General features: G+C 37.7%; 1 protein-coding gene across 12 annotated transcripts in view; it reads right to left on the bottom strand.

Moving 5' to 3' along the window:
* Nucleotides 1-18890, bottom strand: part of LOC124551077 (gastrula zinc finger protein XlCGF7.1-like) — a 430243-nt gene that overhangs the window by 380657 nt on the left and 30696 nt on the right. For 9 of the 12 annotated variants that reach the window (XM_047125998.1, XM_047125991.1, XM_047125992.1 and 6 more), the window contains 2 exons: nt 17241-17309; nt 14896-14955 (listed from right to left, as the gene is read on the bottom strand). In XM_047125998.1, the coding sequence (XP_046981954.1) occupies nt 14896-14955; nt 17241-17309 (129 nt within the window). Of the gene's footprint in view, nt 1-14895; nt 14956-17240; nt 17310-18890 lie in introns of those variants that run through there. The other 3 variants (XM_047125993.1, XM_047125995.1, XM_047125994.1) reach the window with 3 other exon arrangements.

Raw genomic sequence — 18890 nt, 5'->3', positions numbered from 1 at the left:
TGAAAATTTTAGGAAAGAGTGATTCATCTGCAAAGGAGACCACATACACGGCAATAGTGTGACCTATCCTTGAGTACTGCTTGAATGTTTGGGATCCACATCAGGTCAGAGAAATGGGAGACATCTAAGTAATTCCAAGGTGGACAGCTAGATGTGTTGCCAGTAGGTTTGAATAACATGCAATTATTGCAGAGATGCTTTGGGAACTCAAATGGGAATCTCTGGAGGGAAGGCAACATTCTTTTCAGGGAATACTACTAAGAATATTTAGAAAACTGGCATTTGAAGCTGACTGCAGAATGATCCTACTGCTACCAATATATATTTCACATAAGGACCACGGAGATACGAGAACTTAGATCTCCTCAGTGATGGCTCCAACCACACCTCTGTTCACATTAAACCCAACAACCACCAACAGCACTACATTTTGACAGCTGCCATCCATTTCACATCAAAAAGTCCCTCCCATACAGCCTTGCTACCTGGGAACAGCGTATCTGCAGTGACAGGAACTCCCTTTCCCAGTACACTGAAGGTCTCACCAGGACCTCCACAGACAGACACTACCCCTCAGACTAGTCCACAAATAGATTTCCCAAGCCATTTCCCCATAGAACCCCAATCCTCCCACCAACCCCAAGAGCCAGCTACAAAAAAGTGCCCCCTTCATCACCCAGAACCATCCTCTGGACTGGAACAACTGAATCACACTCTTTGTCAGAGCTTTGATTACCTCTCATAATGTCCTGAAATGAGGGACATCCTAACCTGGATCCTTCCCATCCCTCCTAAAGTGATGATCCATTGATCACCCAACCTCCATGACATCCCTGTCCATCCCTATGCCACTTCCAATCCCAACCTATTGCCACAGGGTTCTTATCTGTGTGGAATATCTAGGTGCAAGATCTGTCCAATCCATTCACCCAGCCCTTCCTATCCCAGTTCTCTCACAGGCTTATATTACCCCTGTCAAAGGCCGAGCCACCTGTGCAAGCAGCGATGTTCTGTACAAGCACAGCTTTTTATGTCGGTATGACTACCGACCAGCTGTTCATCAGGATGAAGAGCAACCACTAAACTGCAACCAAAAGAAAAGTAGACCACCCTGTGGCACAACATGCAGCAGAAGATAGCATGGTAGATTACAGTGACTGCTTCACAACCTGGGCCATCTGGATCCTCCCCTCCACCACCAGCAGCTTTTCCGAACTGCACAGGTGGGAGTTATCCTTACAATACATTCTCCACTCACAAAATTATCCCAGTCTCAACCTACAGTAACTTACTGCCCCCACACATTCCACCCAACAGTTTCCGACCCCTCATCCTGTCATCTCCTCCTCCCTCATATTCCCTTATCCTCCTCGTGTGCCACCTGCTGCCAATGTACCTGTCCATCCTTTCCCCCTTCATTGCTCCCCTCCTTTTCCACATCTCTCCTTTTCCGCTCTCCTGCTTTTCCTCTCCTTTCCTTTTCTGCTCACCGCCTCCTCCTCTTCTCTCTTTTTTGCTCCCCATTTGCCCTTTTATTTTATTTTTATTCCCCACACTCCACCTCATGATGCTGTGCCTAGCAGTTTCTAGTCCCTGAACACCTTGCCTCTTCTCTCCCCCCCACCAACACATTGCTATCCCTCCTCTTTCCTTGGCCCACTCCAGAATGCTATTCATGCGACAGTCACATTCCAGTTAGAGATGCCTTTGGCGGCGGCCCAATGTACGTGAGCTGTACCTGCTTGTGTGTACGTTTTCTTTGCTGAGGAAGCCTGTGCCTGATAGCTGCATGTATATGTCATTTCGTTGTGCTCATCTGCAACTCAATAGGTCATCTTTATGGTGAGTAGCACTCCTCCTTATTCCTTATACGGTATTGTTATTATTTCAACCTGGAGTTTCCATGTCTGACAACCTTAATTTGTGTTCTTCATACATGTCTTTATGAGGATTATTTGCAATGACACTCAATATAACTTCACACTCCCAACAGAAATCATGGTATCAGTTCTTGGTTTTCAAAATGAATATGGACTAGTCTCCCTAAAGAACTTATGACAAGTTGTATGCTTCTTCTGGAGCAGCATACTCATTTCATGGAGAAAATGAACTCTGAATTATGTGAATAATTTTGGAACACTTAACTCAGGGTTGTTAAAATATTTACTTTCTGATTTGCTGTGACAATAATGTGATGGTTTGGAAGGAAACTAGTGCCAGTGAGATGAGACCATGTCCCACATTTCCACTGCTGTTTCATGCAGTCTATTCTGTGTTCCCCTCTCTTGTCTTCTACTGTGAGAGCACCAGCATTTAATGCCTTTAAAAAATATTTGGCAAAATAATTTTTCATCTCTGTGTACTGACACTAATCTAAACTAATACAATTAAGAAACCCTTGAATCAATACATTAATAAAACAACTGTGCTTTGAAACTTCACATAACAGCATAACATAAAATAAATACTTTTCTTTTGGTTGCTGAATTTCAGGAGGTCAAGTAAGGCACTATATTACATTGAATACTAATAATCTACTTTGAAGACGTACAAACCAGTAGCTTCTGTGAGCAGTGAACTCTGTATTTGTAAAGTTAGCTAATAATCTGCATTTTTCTTTTGTTAACTACAAACTACTAAAATGTTACAGTTTTGTGTCTAGGCACAGAAATGAATATGGTTGCTGTGAGTTCCAGTTTTGGACTATTTTATGTCATGAAGAAATGGAAGTAGTATAACGTGATTTAAGCAGTTTTTCAGTTAATTCAACTGGGAAACCTAAGTGAAGTAGTTTTTATGTGTGTTACGAAAGTGTCATGATATATTAAGTGATTTGTTTTTTCTGTATTTGTAATATGGGGGAGAGAGTACATTATTTTCAGATCAGTTCTTCATGCACAGAGCAATTCGTTAGGTCAGTATGCTTGGATTTTATTGCTAGTGAATTAATTGAAAGTCCAACCATGTATAGTTAGTAACATTGGTAAAAACCTCATTCATCGGGCCCTCATTAATCTGAATTACCAATTCATCCAGATCTTTGTTCATTATTTTAAGTACAGTATAGCACAACAATCATTGACAAAAATCATAAATTTCAATTCAGTCAACTGCGGCACACACATTAAGGGGGCAGGACATCAAATGGGCCAACTTAGAGCAGGAGAGGCACCACAGGACATTTTAATTTCCACTGTCAATTCTTTTACAATATACTTTGTCAGCATTACCAGGAAGGATTCAGGATTCACATTCATTCATAACAGTGGAAGCTCAAAAACATAACAAAATAATTTCTTGTTACATGTGAAATTTCATCATTTTTTTCACTTACTACTGGCTGAATTTGTTGCTATAAGTACACTTTTCTTTATACATAAGAGAAATTCTTCAATGAATTTTGCACAGCATACAAACCATACTTAAAGGTGTATGAAACTCTAGAACTTATTTGATTTACGAAAAAAGAATGAGCTGCTATATTTTAAACTTCATATTTAGAAAAAACTCAAATTTTGTAGTTAATTGCATCTTTTTAACCACAGTTTTTAATAGATCAAGAAAATTCTAGAGTTTTGCATTAAGCAGTTTGTGTTTAATAAGAATTCCAAGAATGAAAGTAATAGCATATTTATTTTGGATGTTACATGCACCTAAGTACAGAAATTTGTGTTTTGCGGAAAATGGCCGTTAAAGTTTATGCTTGTATTTGGCATTCTTTTAGAACTATCCAGCGCCATAAGCAGGTTATTTTTCATTTTCTAAATCAGTTTTCTTCCTTTTCACATTCCTATGATGCACTATTCTTGATTTTATAACCTCCAAAAATGATTTATCTGCTTTCACTACACGCTCTGTCTATCACATACAAAGCTTTGATGCAGTTCACTCTGGGCTTAATTCCCATTTTCTCTAAAACATATTTCCTGCTTTGCACACCATCATTAAAACATGAAACTGCATCATAAACACAAATAGAAAGTGCATTTCTTCCCACAAAAATGGTTTTTGGCAATCTTTCCCCTACACATCAGATAAAACTTTCATTTGGGTTTTGAGTATCGCCATGAAGACATTTCTTCAATAAGTTTTCATTTGCAAGGTCCCTGAATATAGGTTTGATGGCTTCCGTTACAGCAGTTGATAGAGAATTTCTGTGACGATATTCTTCACCACCAACAACTGACCTTTGGTAGCTCTGAGAGGTTGCGGTCTTGAGCCACTGGGGTAATATTTGTTGCAGCACCCTTTACTGTGTATGTTACCCTGGTGACTTGTTTACGATTGATGCAATGAATTCTAGACATTTTGTAATATAATATGCCACAAATGAACACAAAACAACACAACCAAACGAAAATAATTTCAAAATTCACACCACCACACTGCAAGCCTTTCAAAACACAGAACAAACAAAATCAGCGATCAAAACAATGCACGTCGATAGCAGCAGAGACAGTATCGATATCAATAATCCCTTGTTTCGTGTTTGACAATCTCTGATGGAAATATAAACATTCGAATTCTACAGAGTAAAAGACACTTACGTATGAAAGAAGAATGCTTTGCAAAGGGGTTTGGCGCTACATCTTGGCACACTAAATCCAAATAACATGCCTTATAATCTCTCAAATATATATATGTTTTATACAACAAACTATTGTGGAAGATGTGCACTACAAAATAGGCATATTTCTCAAAAACTTTTTTGACGTCCTACCCCCTTAACAAGTGGGGACTGATATGTACAGTCCAATCTTGCCCCTATTTGTTGTGAGTGTAAAGTGGGTTCAAAGGCAAAGAGAGTGCACATGTCCAAGGACCAGAAGTCAGATGCACTGCATAGGATGAATAATGAAGATTAGGCTACAAAGAGTAAGTACAGAACCACAATAATGCATCCAGGGAACATAAAATCACTCTAATGTTAACAGGAGTAATAATAAAAAGAACTCTGTTTAAATCGGTCTTCCCTGTCAGTTTCTTACAAGTCACAAAAGAATCTGTAGATGGGCAGTTTGCTTTTTGAAAACTGATTCTATGAAGATTTTGTGCCAAGTATAACAAAATTTCTAAAAGGGGAAGATTTGCCTCTGGAGGCCTACTGTCAACTGACAATTCTCTACTACATCCAGGTGTAGAATAACATGACAGTGGCAGCATCAATGTGAAATTTCTGCAGCCTAACATACAGGTCTGTTACAGCCATTGAATCAATGAGATCTACAAAATGTTATGCACAGTGGTAAGAGACAGAAGAAGGTGGGAAGTGTCAAGTTCTTGGCAAGCATGATAGAGGAAAATGCAAGAAATGAGCTAGAGATCAATGAATGTGGCAGACACGTAGAAGCATTCTCGTGCCTTCCTGGTTCTCTGTCTACTTCTATTCCTTCATGACACTCTTGCTCATCACCAGTGGTCACTATCCAGTGCCTCAGATGATATTACCTTGATGTCCGTTAAAATCCTCTTTTGTTTCCCAATCATGGAGTAAGTAATCCAACAAAGATTTATATGCTAGATTCCTCCTGTAATATGTTACTTTGTTGCTCTCTTTCTTCCAAAACCAGGAGCTATTTATCACTATACCATTTCTCTTGCACAATTCCAGAAATCTCTTTCCTTTTTCATTTCTACATCTCCATCCTTAGGCTCCCAGTACATTTTCATACCCTCGTCTTTCACTCCACACATGTGGATTCAGGTCTCCCATAACTTTGTCCATTCAATTGCCGTTTTAGAATCCTCAAAGTAGTCCTCCTCCTGACATGTATAGCCCATTTAAGGGGCATACATCTGAACAATCTCCATACTTCTTTTCTTTGTCTACATCTGCATGATTACTCTGCAATTCACAAATAAGTTCCCAAGAGAGGATTCATCAAACTATCTTCAAGCTACTTCTCTACCACTCCACTCTCGAACAGTACACGTGAAAAACAAACCCTTAAATCTTTCTGTATGGGCTCTCTGAATTCTCTTACTTTATAATGGTGATCATTTCTCCCCAAGTAGGTGGGCACCACATTTTCACACTCTGAAGAGAAAGGTGGTGATTGAAATTCCACGAAAAAGTCCTACCACAGCAAAAATGCCTTTGTTTTAATGACTGCAACACCAATTCATTTTCAGATCGGTGGCAATCTCTCCCTTACTTTGTGATAATACAAAATGAGCTCCCCTAATTTGAACTTTTTTGAAGTCTTCTGCCAGTCCTATTTGATGCAGATCCCACATTGCACAGCAATACTCCAGAAGAGGGCAAACAAGCATAGAGTAAGCAGTCTCTGTAGTAAACTTGTCGCATTTTCTGTGTTCTGCCAATAATTCACAGTCTTTGGTTTGCTTTTCCCAGAACATTATCTATGTGATTGATACAATTTTAAGTTATGTGTATTTAGCTGAGTTTACAGCATTTGGAGTTTAAAAAAATTGAAAATCCAGGATAAAATAACATTGTGTGCCTTTAGATTTGTGTGATTTATTGTGTAACTGAAATTCAGCACGTTGCTTTTAATGCTGGATGACTTCATACTTTTCATTATTTAGAGTCAATTGCCACATTTTGCACCATACAGATACCTTGTCTAAATCATTTCGCAATTCATTTTGATCATCTTACGACTTTACATGATGGCAAATGACAGCATTACCTGCAGACAGTTTAAGAGGGCAGCTCAAATTGCCTCCGAGGGGACAACAGAGGGCATGTAACAGTTCCTTGGCAAGCACCAGATATTAGTTTCATTTTAATTGGCAACTTTCCATCAGTTATTACAAACTGTAATCTTTCTGATAGGACATCATGAATCTAGTCACACAACTGAGATAATACTCCACAGGCACACAATTTAATTAGAAGTTGCTTGTGAGGAACAGTGTCAAGCGTCTTCCAAAAATCTAAAAATATGGAATCAATTTGATGTCCCCTGTCAACAGCAGTCATTACTTCATGAGAATAAAGAGCTAGCTGTGTTTCACAAGTGATATTTTCTGAATCCGTGTTAGCTATTTGTCAATAAATCTTTTTCCTCAAGGTGATTCATAGTGTTCGAGCAAGTACATGTTCTAAAATCCTACTGCAAATTGACGTTAGTGATATGGGTCTGTAATTCAGTAGCTTACTCCTATTGGCTTTCTTGTGTATTGGTGTGACTCATGCAACTTCCCAGTCTTTGGGTACGGATCTTTCTACAAGCAAGTGGTTGGATATGATTGCTAGCTAAGGAGCTATTGTATCAGTATACGCTGAAAGGAAGCTACCTACTATACAGTCTGGACTGGAAGCCTTGCCTTTCTTAAGTGTTTTAAGCTGCTTTGCTACACCAAGGATACCTATTTCTAAGTTATTCATGTAGGCAATTGTTCTTGATTTGGATTCTGGAATATTTACTTCATAATCTTTGGTGAAGGAATTTTGGGAAACTGTTTAATAACTCTGCTTTATTGGCACTATCGTCAATAACATCACCATTGTTATAGCACAGCGAAGGTACTGATTGCGTCTTGCCCTTGGTGTAATTTACACATAACATGAATTTCTTTGGGTTTTCTGCCAGATTTCGAGGCAGAGTTTCATTGTGGAAACTATTAAAAGCATTTTGCATTGGAGTTCACACCAAATTTCGAGCTTCTGTGAACTTCGGCAATCTAGGGGATTTTGTGTTCTTTTAAATTTGGCATGCTTTTTTCATTGGTTCTGCAATTGTGTTCTAACCTATTTTGTGTACCATGGGGGATTAGTATCATCTCTTATTAATGTATGTGGTATACATCACTCCACTGCTATTAAAACTATTTCTTTGAATTTAAACAACATCTGGTCTAGACTAACACAGTCAGACTGGAAGAGGTGGGGACTGTCTTTAGGAAGGTGTCAAGTGAATGTACATCTGCTTCTTTTACCTGCTTTCTTAAGTAGATGTATTTTGCATTTCTTTTTGATGGGTATGGATGTTATGGTATTCAGTCTAGCTGCAACAATCTTGTGGTCACTAATGCCTGTCATGATGCACCCTATTTTGCATAATTATTTGTTTCTAAGAGGTCAAGTTTGTTTTTGCAAACATTTACACTTCCAAGTAATTTCCTGAAGTAGCTGTTCAATGTAATTTTTCGAGAAGGCATTCAGAATGATTTGGACAATGTTTTATTCCCAACACCAACTTTAAAATCTAAATGCAGCAGCCCATTACAAACAGTATTGTAAGGTGCTTAAAATGTTATTAGGAAGGCAAAAAGTATGTGGTATGCAGATAGAATAGCTAAGTCTCAGTGTAAAATTAAAACCATATGGTCAGTCACAAAGGAAGTGGCTGGTCTGCAGAGACAAGTTGAGGATATACAATCAGTGCGTAGTGGGAATGTCCGTGATACTGATAAGTCGCATATATGTACAGTATTTAATAATCACTTTCTGAATATAGCAGGTGAACTAAATAGAAACCTAGTCCCAACAGGGAATTATATGGCGCTCTTAGAAAAAAGTGTTCTGAGACTGTTACCTGAAATGCTTCTCCATGATACTGACAAGAGGGAGATTGAGTTAATAATTACATCACTAAAGACCAAGAACTCTCATGGATATGATGGGGTATCTAGCAGAATACTGAAGTATTGTTCTATGTACGTTAGCCCAGTACTTAGCCATATCTGTAACTTTTCCTTTAGGAGTGGTCGGTTTCCTGACCGATTAAAGTACTCGATAGTGAAGCCACTTTATAAAAAGGGAGACAGGGATAATGTTGACAATTATAGACCTATTTCTATGCCATCGGTGTTTGTTTAAGTTATCGAGAAGGTTGTATATACAAGGTTACTGGAGCATTTAAATTCACATAATTTGCTGTCAAATGTTCAGTTTGGTTTTAGAAATGGTTTAACAAGTGAAAATGCTATATTCTCTTTTCTCTGTGAGGTTTTGGATGGATTAAATAAAAGGTTGCAAACGCTAGGTGTTTTCTTTGATTTAACGAAGGCTTTTGACTGTGTTGACCACAAAATATTACTGCAGAAGTTGGACCATTATGGAGTAAGGGGAGTAGCTTACAATTGGTTCGCCTCTTACTTTAAGAACAGAAAGCAGAAGGTAATTCTCTGCAATATTGAGGTTGGTAGTGATGTTCAGTCCCAATGGGGCACTGTTAAGTGGGGCGTTCCCCAAGGGTCGGTGCTGGGGCCACTGCTGTATCTTATTTATATAAATGATATGCCTTCTAGTATTACAGGTGATTCAAAAATATTTCTGTTTGCTGATGACACCAGCTTGATAGTGAAGGATCTTGTGTGTAATATTGAAACAGTATCAAATAATGTAGTTCATGAAATAATTTCATGGCTTGTGGAAAATAATTTGATGCTAAATCAGTTTCTGACTCACAATTCAACAAGAACCGATATTTTGATCACACAGAATGGGCATATTATAAGCGAGACGGAACAGTTCAACTTCCTAGGTGTTCGGATAGATAGTAAGCTGTTGTGGAAAGCCCATGTTCAGGATCTTGTTCAGAAACTAAATGCTGCTTTATTTATGATTACAACAGTATCTGAAATAAGCGACACTTCAACACGAAAAGTAGTCTACTTCGCATATTTTCATATGCTTATGTCTTATGGTATTATTTTTTGGGGTAATTCTTCTGACTCAAAAAGGGTATTTTTGGCTCAAAAACGGGCTGTTCGAGCTATATGTGGTGTAAGTTCGAGAACCTCTTGTCGACCCCTATTCAATAGTCTGGGAATTCTGACATTGCCCTCACAGTATATATTTTCTTGTTGTTAGCAATATTAGCCTATTCCCAAGAGTTAGCAGCTTTCACTCAGTTAATACTAGGCAGAAATCCTATCTGCATGTGGAATGCACTTCCTTGACTCTTGTGCAGAAAGGAGTGCAGTATTCTGCTGCATCCATTTTCAATAAGCTACCACAAGAACTCAAAAATCTTAGCAGTAACCCAAACTCTTAAGTCTAAACTGAAGAGTTTCCTCATGGCTCACTCCTCCTATTCTGTCAAGGAGCTCCTGGAAGAGCTAAAAAATTAAGCAAATTCCAGTGTTACATTGTTGATTTTCTTTATTTAAATTTACGACTTGTCACCTGAATATGTTTTTTATATTTTATTTTATCTGTTTCCAATATCGTGTTATAATTTCATGTATTGACTCATTCCATGACCATGGAGACTTCTCCTTAATTTGGTCCCACGGAACTATAAATAAATAAATAAAATAAACCTGTATCTTTGCCAACATATGGAGGGTAGAGTGAGGTCTCCACCAATTTTAATAAGATGAGTGGTGATACCTATTTGAAATTATACATAGCTTTTCTTTGAACTGTTCGCCAACTGTCTCTCCTGAGTCAGGGGGTGGGGGGTAATGATAAACAATTATTAATTTATTCTAATTGTTAAGTATAACCTCTAACAATACTATGTCACAGGAACTATCTACTTCAGTTTCACTACAAGGTAAACTATTTCTGACAACAATATAAACACTCTACCACCAACTGTATTTAATCTCTCCTTTCTTAACAAGGTTAGGTCCTTTCCAAAATTTCAGCTGAACTTATTTCCAGTTTTAGCCAACTTTCTGTGCCTATAATAATTTGAGATTCACTGCTTTCTATTAGCACTTGGAGCTCTGGTTCTTTTCCAGCACAACTATGACAGTTTATAACTACAATTCTGACCATTCTTATGTCACTACCATGGGGTATCAGTACCATCTCTTATTAATTTATTTGGCATATATCTCTCAATTGTCATCAAAACTATTTCTTTGAATTTACACTACATCTGATATATGGGTATGTAGATAATTCTGATCTCCGTTATTCTGTCACTTGTTCTTTGTAACTTTTATTTTAAAGCATCCTTCACAAAAGCTCCCTCTCCTTTTAGTCTTCTTTCTTCATTTTCATTCCACTACAATCTGTAACCTTTCCTCAGTTAAGTAGTGTCTTCTTCTTCTCTCTCCTGTGCCTTTAATACCCAGCTTTTTTCCTCTCCATAATATCCACTTCTTTTCTAGCCTTCCTGTCTGTATACCAATGTTCAAAGTTCCAATTTCATAGTCCATTTGCCTTGCTGGGTCATTGTCTTTTTGTCCATCCTTTCTGACGCTAGTTCCCTTGTTGTAAGCTGATCTTAGATCCAATATTGACTAGCTAGGTATATCATAGCTTCACCAAAGCCCCATTAGCCGCCACTTTTTGGAATATGATAGCACTTGAAAGGAAAACAAAAAGTTTTTTTGGGAGGGGCAAATAAACAAGCCATCTCTATCACAACTTTACAATTGATGAAGTCCACTAAAAGACTTCAAATGTTCAAATATGTGTGAACTCCTACGGGACTTAACTGCTAAGGTTATTAGTCCCTAAGCTTACACACTACTTAACCTAAATTGTCCTAAGGACAAACACACACACCCATGCCCAAGGGAGGACTCAAGCCGCACAGTCCATGACTGTAGCGCCTTAGACTAAAAGACTTAAAATGACGGCAAAAATAAGGCTGGTTGTTCAAAAAACCAGACTAATCACTATTATTTCAAGACTCAGTGTTATGTGTGTTTGCCTGCAAGTAGAAACATATGTTAATACATACCAAATTAATTTGGAAATGGAAAGTTCTGGCAGAATGTAAATAATTTAAGAGTGAAGATCCTAACTGCACTCTTCCTGGATCCACACCCTCTTCCCTACAGTCTCCCTTCCTTGCTCTGTCACCCCATCCACACGACTGTCACGCCGTATCACATGCATCGACATGTGCTGCTGTCGTGAATTCCTATCTTACACACCTGCTTCCTCCCCGTGAACCATCAGCCATCCTCCTCCAAGCCTCCCTCCCACTCCCTGTCTCTTTTCTCCCCTCACCCTCTCCAGCCGGCATAATGCAACCGTACACGCATGTGTGCGTGTTGGTGAGTAGCAATTATCCTTTTCATAATATCATAACAATTATTTTAGAATGAATTCAGATATGAAATTACAAATTTAAAATATAATGCTGGAATTTGTCAACTATTGCGTAACTTATTAGTTGTTGTTCTAAGTTCTTAAAAAGTTGTACTTAACATTAAGGTTTGAACAAACAAAAATACAACCAGAAGTTTATTACTCTTTGTAAATTAACTGATTTAATTATAGTCAAGTTTACTAACAACTAAATACTGCTCTGTATTATTAAAAATTTCATAAATAGCCCACACACTTTTAACTGATGTAAAATATTTAGTCAGGTAGCATTCAAGAACAGCATGTGACTGTTTGGACACTGCATTGTACAGAAACATGGCACTGCTTTTTGTCGGAAGGAGTGGAAGAAGCTAACTAAGGTGTGTATCCATGTTTTCCCGCTAAAAAAATAAATAAATAAAAACTGAAGCTATTAAAAATGTATGTCAGGTTGAATAACAACTATAATGTTGGACTTTTGTATCCTGCACTGCAGTTCAGTACAATATATATTACTACAGTTGTAACAATATCAATTTAATTTCTTTCAAGTGATGGTATATTTGGGTTGTGTTACCAAGAAAAATCCTGTAAAAGCTATATTTTATGTAAAAACAGAAATGGGTTACCTTGGGACATGAACATTTTCTGGACAATTCCACCTGCAAAAATTGTAAATAATTGTGTCCATTTATTCAAGGACGTGGAAAGAACGGTTTAATCAAGATGTCACTGACAGTTCATGTCCAGACATTTGTTAAAAATCTTTCCTAGTCACCATTTTACTGAGTTTGATAAGGATTTTTATTTTGATAAGGATTTTCATATGTAGACTGGTGATGGTTGTGGCCATTAAATATTTCTTCCACTGTAAAAGTAATGTCATCCATAAACAAGATGAAGCAGGGAAAGTTAACATTGTTGAGACATTGGTGGTGACCTGAGGCTCAGGTACAAAAATTGGCTTGTCTTAGATAATCTTCTATTTTCTCATTTTGGATTGTCTGCATGATGAGGATGTAAAACATTTTCCTTTGTAATGTTCCATTCAAGCTACTGTATAACATTGAGTTTGTGAGCTGTTGGTCTGATGCTGAGTGAAAGAATTTTTTTGAAATATTTGAGTTCTGTAGGCTCTCTTGTCATTACTGTATACCGGTAGCTTGTCATCTGCAACTGCAAGATGTTAGTATGAGTTTTGTTGATAAGTCAGCATATCATTTTATCTATGACATGTAATTTCACTGTACAAAGACTTTTGTGACCATACTTTGTGTTTACTTACAGTTAGTTTTTCAGTATCCATTATCATCTGTTGTGGAAATGAATGCAGAAACACAATAATGTTTTATGGAACTTCACTAACAAATTACACTTTTTCACATCATTAAACAGTATTTAGGCTGCTGACACGTGTCTAGTCACCATCGATGCTCATTTGTTTTCATCTCAGTTTGGAGCGATATTTGAAGTTTATCTACTTTCTGTCTTCCTGTGTGTGTGTGTGTGTGTGTGTGTGTGTGTGTGTGTGTGTGCACGTTTGTGTTTTTTTGCAGGGATGTTTTTACCTGTTTGTGTCATCTTCTCTGTATAGCTCCCTTAATGTATTAAGCAGTGTGCCACTGCATAGTGTGGTGTATCACTTATCTATTTTTCTTCTTCTAATGCCTTCTGCATGTAGAAGTTTTCTTCTACCGTGCACCTATAGTACAGCCTGTGGATGATAAAGAAACACTTATCAAACTTAATTCTCAATATGTCATCATCAGCCATCATTTTGTAGAAGTTACCAGGTTTCACAACTTGCTGAGGTTTCTTCACTATCTGCTGAATTATCAGTTTTAGAGAAAAGGACAACGATTTTAAAGAGGCACTTTGTGCAAAAGTCAAAATTCTGGGGCCAAACTATGCTCTTGCACACAGTTTCTGCTGCCAGGAAGTTTCAATTAAATTTCTGCTGCAACTATTCAATCACCTAACAATGAATGAATATTGGTGATACAAAAATGAAACTGGATGACATAATTGCCTTTCCCAGTCTAATGTTAGAGGGGTATCTGTGTCTTGGGAACATCACACTCATTTTTTAAGCCACAAATTACAAAAATCAATTTGAATTGTGATCAAAGGTAAAAGGCATATTTTGCAGTAGTGTAGGCCGATCTGTAACTTGCATTTGCAACTTAAGTAAGGGAGCATGCAGCAGTCAAGCATATGAACAGAAGATTCATCCTCACCCAAATTTACTGGTACTATGTGTGGACTTCATCCTATAACGTAATGAAGTCCAGTCATGTAATGTCATTCAAGTGCAAACAGGAAGGGAACAGAACACTGACAATTTTTATGCACTTTTTTATTTGTTGGAATGTAGATTGTTGTGAACACCATAATGAAGCACAGACCAAGGTATAGGTTAGTGAACCTCAATGCGTTTGGCAGTATGTGTAACGACGTTCCTCTCAACAGCGAGTAGATCACCTTCCATAATGTTCGCACATGCATTGACAATGCACTGATGCATGTTGTCAGGCATTGTTGGTGGATCACGATAGCAAATATCCTTCAACTTTCCCCACAGAAAGAAATCCGGGGACATCAGATCCAGTAAACGTGTGGGCCATGGTATGGTGCTTCGATGACCAATTCACCTGTCATGAAATATGCTACTGAATATCTTAATAATATCTTAATAATAAGTGTTTTATAGTATTAATGAAAGTACTTTAGAGGAGTAGATTAACTTTCTTTACACCATACCATCCATACCTAATTGAGAGAGACTGTGTTTTCGTGATTGTTTCCAGCAAGTTATGACATGACTTTTAGTATACATGTTTAAAATCCAGTTTCTCTATAGAGAATAATTAAATTTCTATTCTACATTATGCAGGGCAATTATCCATCACAACATAATAACAACTCACCTCTTTAGTGATGCTTAGTGGATCATGTATACTATAGTGGTCATCAGGCATGTCCCACTCCTGCAGACAATGAAAAGAAGTAAACAGATTTACTCTTGTGTGTTAAGTCTTGTCGTGAACATCAACCAACATCTTCCCCTTCTACAATACATAGCCAATGATGTACACAGAGCCAGCCAGCTCTTTCTAATTTAGTGTCCTCTGCAATTAATAGTGTTTTAAGTAATGGTGGAGCTAACAAATGTAATTTCTAATTTTATGATTTTTATTTAGATACCTACCTGAAAAACTGGGCATTACCCAGGTATTCATTTTGTCAATTTGCCACTAGAAACAAAAACAAAAAATGAACTGCTTTTGGGGTGAAGTACTGAAAAGATTTCAATTCCACGTATTCAAGATATACCTTCAAAATTATAAAATTTCTTTGAGAAATGCACACAATACACAAATGTGTAAGTACAGAATCCAAATTATGAAACATAATCCCAGGCAGTTTCTCTACATTGTGCGTAGCGTATGCATGCCTACAATGTAATTTTGTAAATGGAGGAAGAGGAAATCAGTGTTTTAACATCCCTTCAACAATGAGGTCTTTTAGGGATGAGCATAAGTTCTGACTATGGAACTATGGCGAAGGAAATTGGCTGTGGCCCTTCAAAGGAACCATCCTAGCATTTGCCTTAAGTAATTTGCCTTAGTGGCCTAAATCAGGATGGCCAGATGTGGGTTTGAACCGTCATGCTATCGGATGCGATTCTGGTATGCCAACCACTGCGCTACCCTGCTAAGTAATTATGTAAACGATTCTATGGCAATGCCTCTTCATAGCTCAATAGACTGTCATCATTATCACCTACAGCTGTTTGGGCTTCACAGTTGAAAGATGTCAAAAGCACTCTCAGATGCCAGTGATTTCCGAAGTTGACTCGACTGCCTGAGTGTCTTAGCAGTAAAGAATAAATGAATTAAAATACGATGCATGAAGTGACATTTTTTCACATATCTCAGTGTTTACATCATATGTTTTGAACTATGCATAATTTAATGATATAATTTTATAGGTACATTCAGTGGCATATGTGGATTCTGTCTGCAAAATGTGTTCTGACTAGAGTTACTACAAGAGAAGTAATAAATTTAAACATCATGCACTATATGGCAGTTTTTCACACATCTCAGTGTTTATGATGTCATATCTCCTGAACTATGGGTGTATGACATACCATAACATTTTTCTAGAAGCATTTGGTGGCATTTAAAATAATACATTTAACTGGCATGCATGTCATGGCAATTTTTCATGCATCTTATTGTTTACGGTATCATGTGTTCTGAACTATGATGGGCAGATTGTTCTTACCCACACAGTTGTCACTGCTCGACAGTAAGGGATATGTGTAGCACATTGAGTTTCAAAGCTTGAGGAAAAAACAGTGACAATTCAGGTTTATCATTTCAAGACAAGATTGACACTTAGTGTTCAACAGTGGCAAGGCCAAGGGCATTTGGGATGTTATTAAAAAGGAATGATGAGTAGGTCGCCATGTGATGAAGGAACAGGAACTGTGAACAGTTGGTGGAGGAAATGGCTGGTGTTTTTTATGTAGGAGGGTAGACTGGGGTAATAGGATGGAAGGTTTCGGTCTACAAAAGCAGAGATTCTCTCAATGACGGCACAGCAACTGGCCATAATGAGGTGTCCCGGGTGATTGGGTTTATGAACTTCATGAAGCATGTAGAAGGTGGGAACATAGGGAGTGGTATAAGTGGTGAGAGAGGTAGACTCAGGGGAGGTGGTCTGGGATGGACCTCATGATTTGAGAGGACACTGGAGACCCTGCTGGATTTCTAACATAGGGTCATTGTAGCAGGGTTTGTAGTTGGACAAATCAGATAGCTGATGCAGTCCTTCCACAAGGTAATGTTTGCAGTTCAAACGCACCCTTCAGAGGTAGGCCTTTTGGCAAAAACCTTATTGTTTAGCAGTCTTTTTGTTGTGCGCGCCTGAACACCTGCAGTATAAGGTGAGTAGCAATCTAACCTTTTCATGTATTGTCTTTATTCCGTCCTGTGTTTTCCATTGGTTGATTTTGCACATTATCATGTGTGTTTGGTTACGATGAGCTTCTGGTGTGCAAAGTCTGCAGTGAAATGATATGTTGTAGAGAGATAGCAGTGAGAATGCTCAAAGTGCGCAGGTCAGCAAGCAACAGTAAAATGATGCAGCCATCACTTTGGGAGAGAGGGACAGAATCACCCAGCACTCGAGAAGACAATGTGTTTCTGTGCATAACCACATTACCTTTTGCAAGCTCTGAAGACAGCTCAATTTTAGTACTTACTGGAGTTTCTTCCTTAATAGGTATGTACTCGATCTCTTGCTTTGGGAATGCAAGTGGGTCAGCCTCAACCTGAATGAAAAGAAATGAGTTAAGTACAGGTGCAACACCGAGTACAAGCAGTATTTATGAAACCAGTCTACAGAATATAAATGATTGCATTGTGGCAACAGAAACTTATCCATTAGAATATCTGAACGCGCTTCCCACCCTGATTCTGACTTCCATTATTACCAGTTTTTCCACCTATGATTTCTGAACACTGCAACCAGAGGTTCTCAAATGGGGTATATGTGAACAGAACAACTGGAGGAATGGAGTCGGTGAAGCCCTGTGGCTTATCCTCTCTACCCAGCTTCCTCTTTACATAGAATTATCTTGCAGGTGACTTTTTTTAAAGATTGCCCAAATATATTGCCATATGACTAGAATGAAATGGGTACTCTTAGTATAATAACGAAAATGTGACTTCACCATTTCAGTTCAATAAGTTGAGTATAATAATTATTAGCCATCACCTGCCAGAACAAAAATAACTTTTAAGGAGATCTGCAGCAGTAATCTGACAATCAGACTTTAAAATTCCTTGTTGGATTAAGAAAACAGTTAATTTGCATAATAGTTGTACACATGTTACTCACACAAGTAGATGAAATAAGGAAAAAGATACATTATACTATGTTACATTATATTATATTGGATGGTTCTGATATGCTCATATACAAGTTACATGTGTGTGAACTACTCACATATTTTTGAGTAACACAATCTGATTACCAAAGAAGATCAACTAAAACAAATATAAATAATTATATGCTCATCAAATTAGATACAGACACACTGTTGTTATATCTCACTGTGGAAATACAAATATTTTGCTCTGGGTGACCGCAGTAAGTAAAGGAACTACAGTGAAATCCGGCTTTTACACTTTTGAAGGGACTTCAAAGAAATGGTGTAAAATGCAGGAAAATGTGAAATTTGGGAAATAACGTTTTATGCTGTCAAAGTTATGTATAGGATACCCCCTTGCACATTATGTTTCATACAAGTACATAACAGGCATCAAAAGACTTGTCAGGGACTTGTTTATTATCTAATGAAGGTTTATTATCTAATGAAGGTTTATTATCTAATAAAAACTGCTGATGTAATTGGAACTGATAAATGACTGGGACGTAGGAATGTTTGACTCAATTTAATATGTCATAATCAATGTGTCTGAAATCCAGCAACTGTCATTCGTTATTTAAATAATGAAATACTGCACTAGTTACAATTTTTTCATGCTTCACACAATGTGTTTTGAGAAATTTTTCTCATTATCAAGTGGAAATATGTACATAAGTATTTTGTGCGGTGTTTGAATGTCTGCGTCTCTTACACTGTTGTCGTCTTTTTGAGCTTATACGGTACTGTGCCTCATCAGTTATGTAGAAAACCATGCACACAGGCAAACTATCACTCACATTGTCTGTTTGTGTAATATCACAAAAAATACATACGTAAATACTGCATTTGACAAGAGAACAAATTCTCGAAACGCGTTTTGCTCAGCATGAATGAAATATGTAACCTGTGCTGTGTTTAACTAAAAACATTTGAGCATCGCAAAGTGAATGACTGTGTCAACTGGCGCTCCAAGAGGCCATA

The sequence above is a fragment of the Schistocerca americana genome, chromosome 9 (genome assembly GCF_021461395.2).
Source record: "Schistocerca americana isolate TAMUIC-IGC-003095 chromosome 9, iqSchAmer2.1, whole genome shotgun sequence".
Lineage (NCBI taxonomy): Eukaryota > Metazoa > Arthropoda > Insecta > Orthoptera > Acrididae > Schistocerca > Schistocerca americana.
The sequence above is the reverse complement of the archived record's forward strand: the minus strand, read 5'-3'. Positions and strand labels throughout refer to the sequence as shown.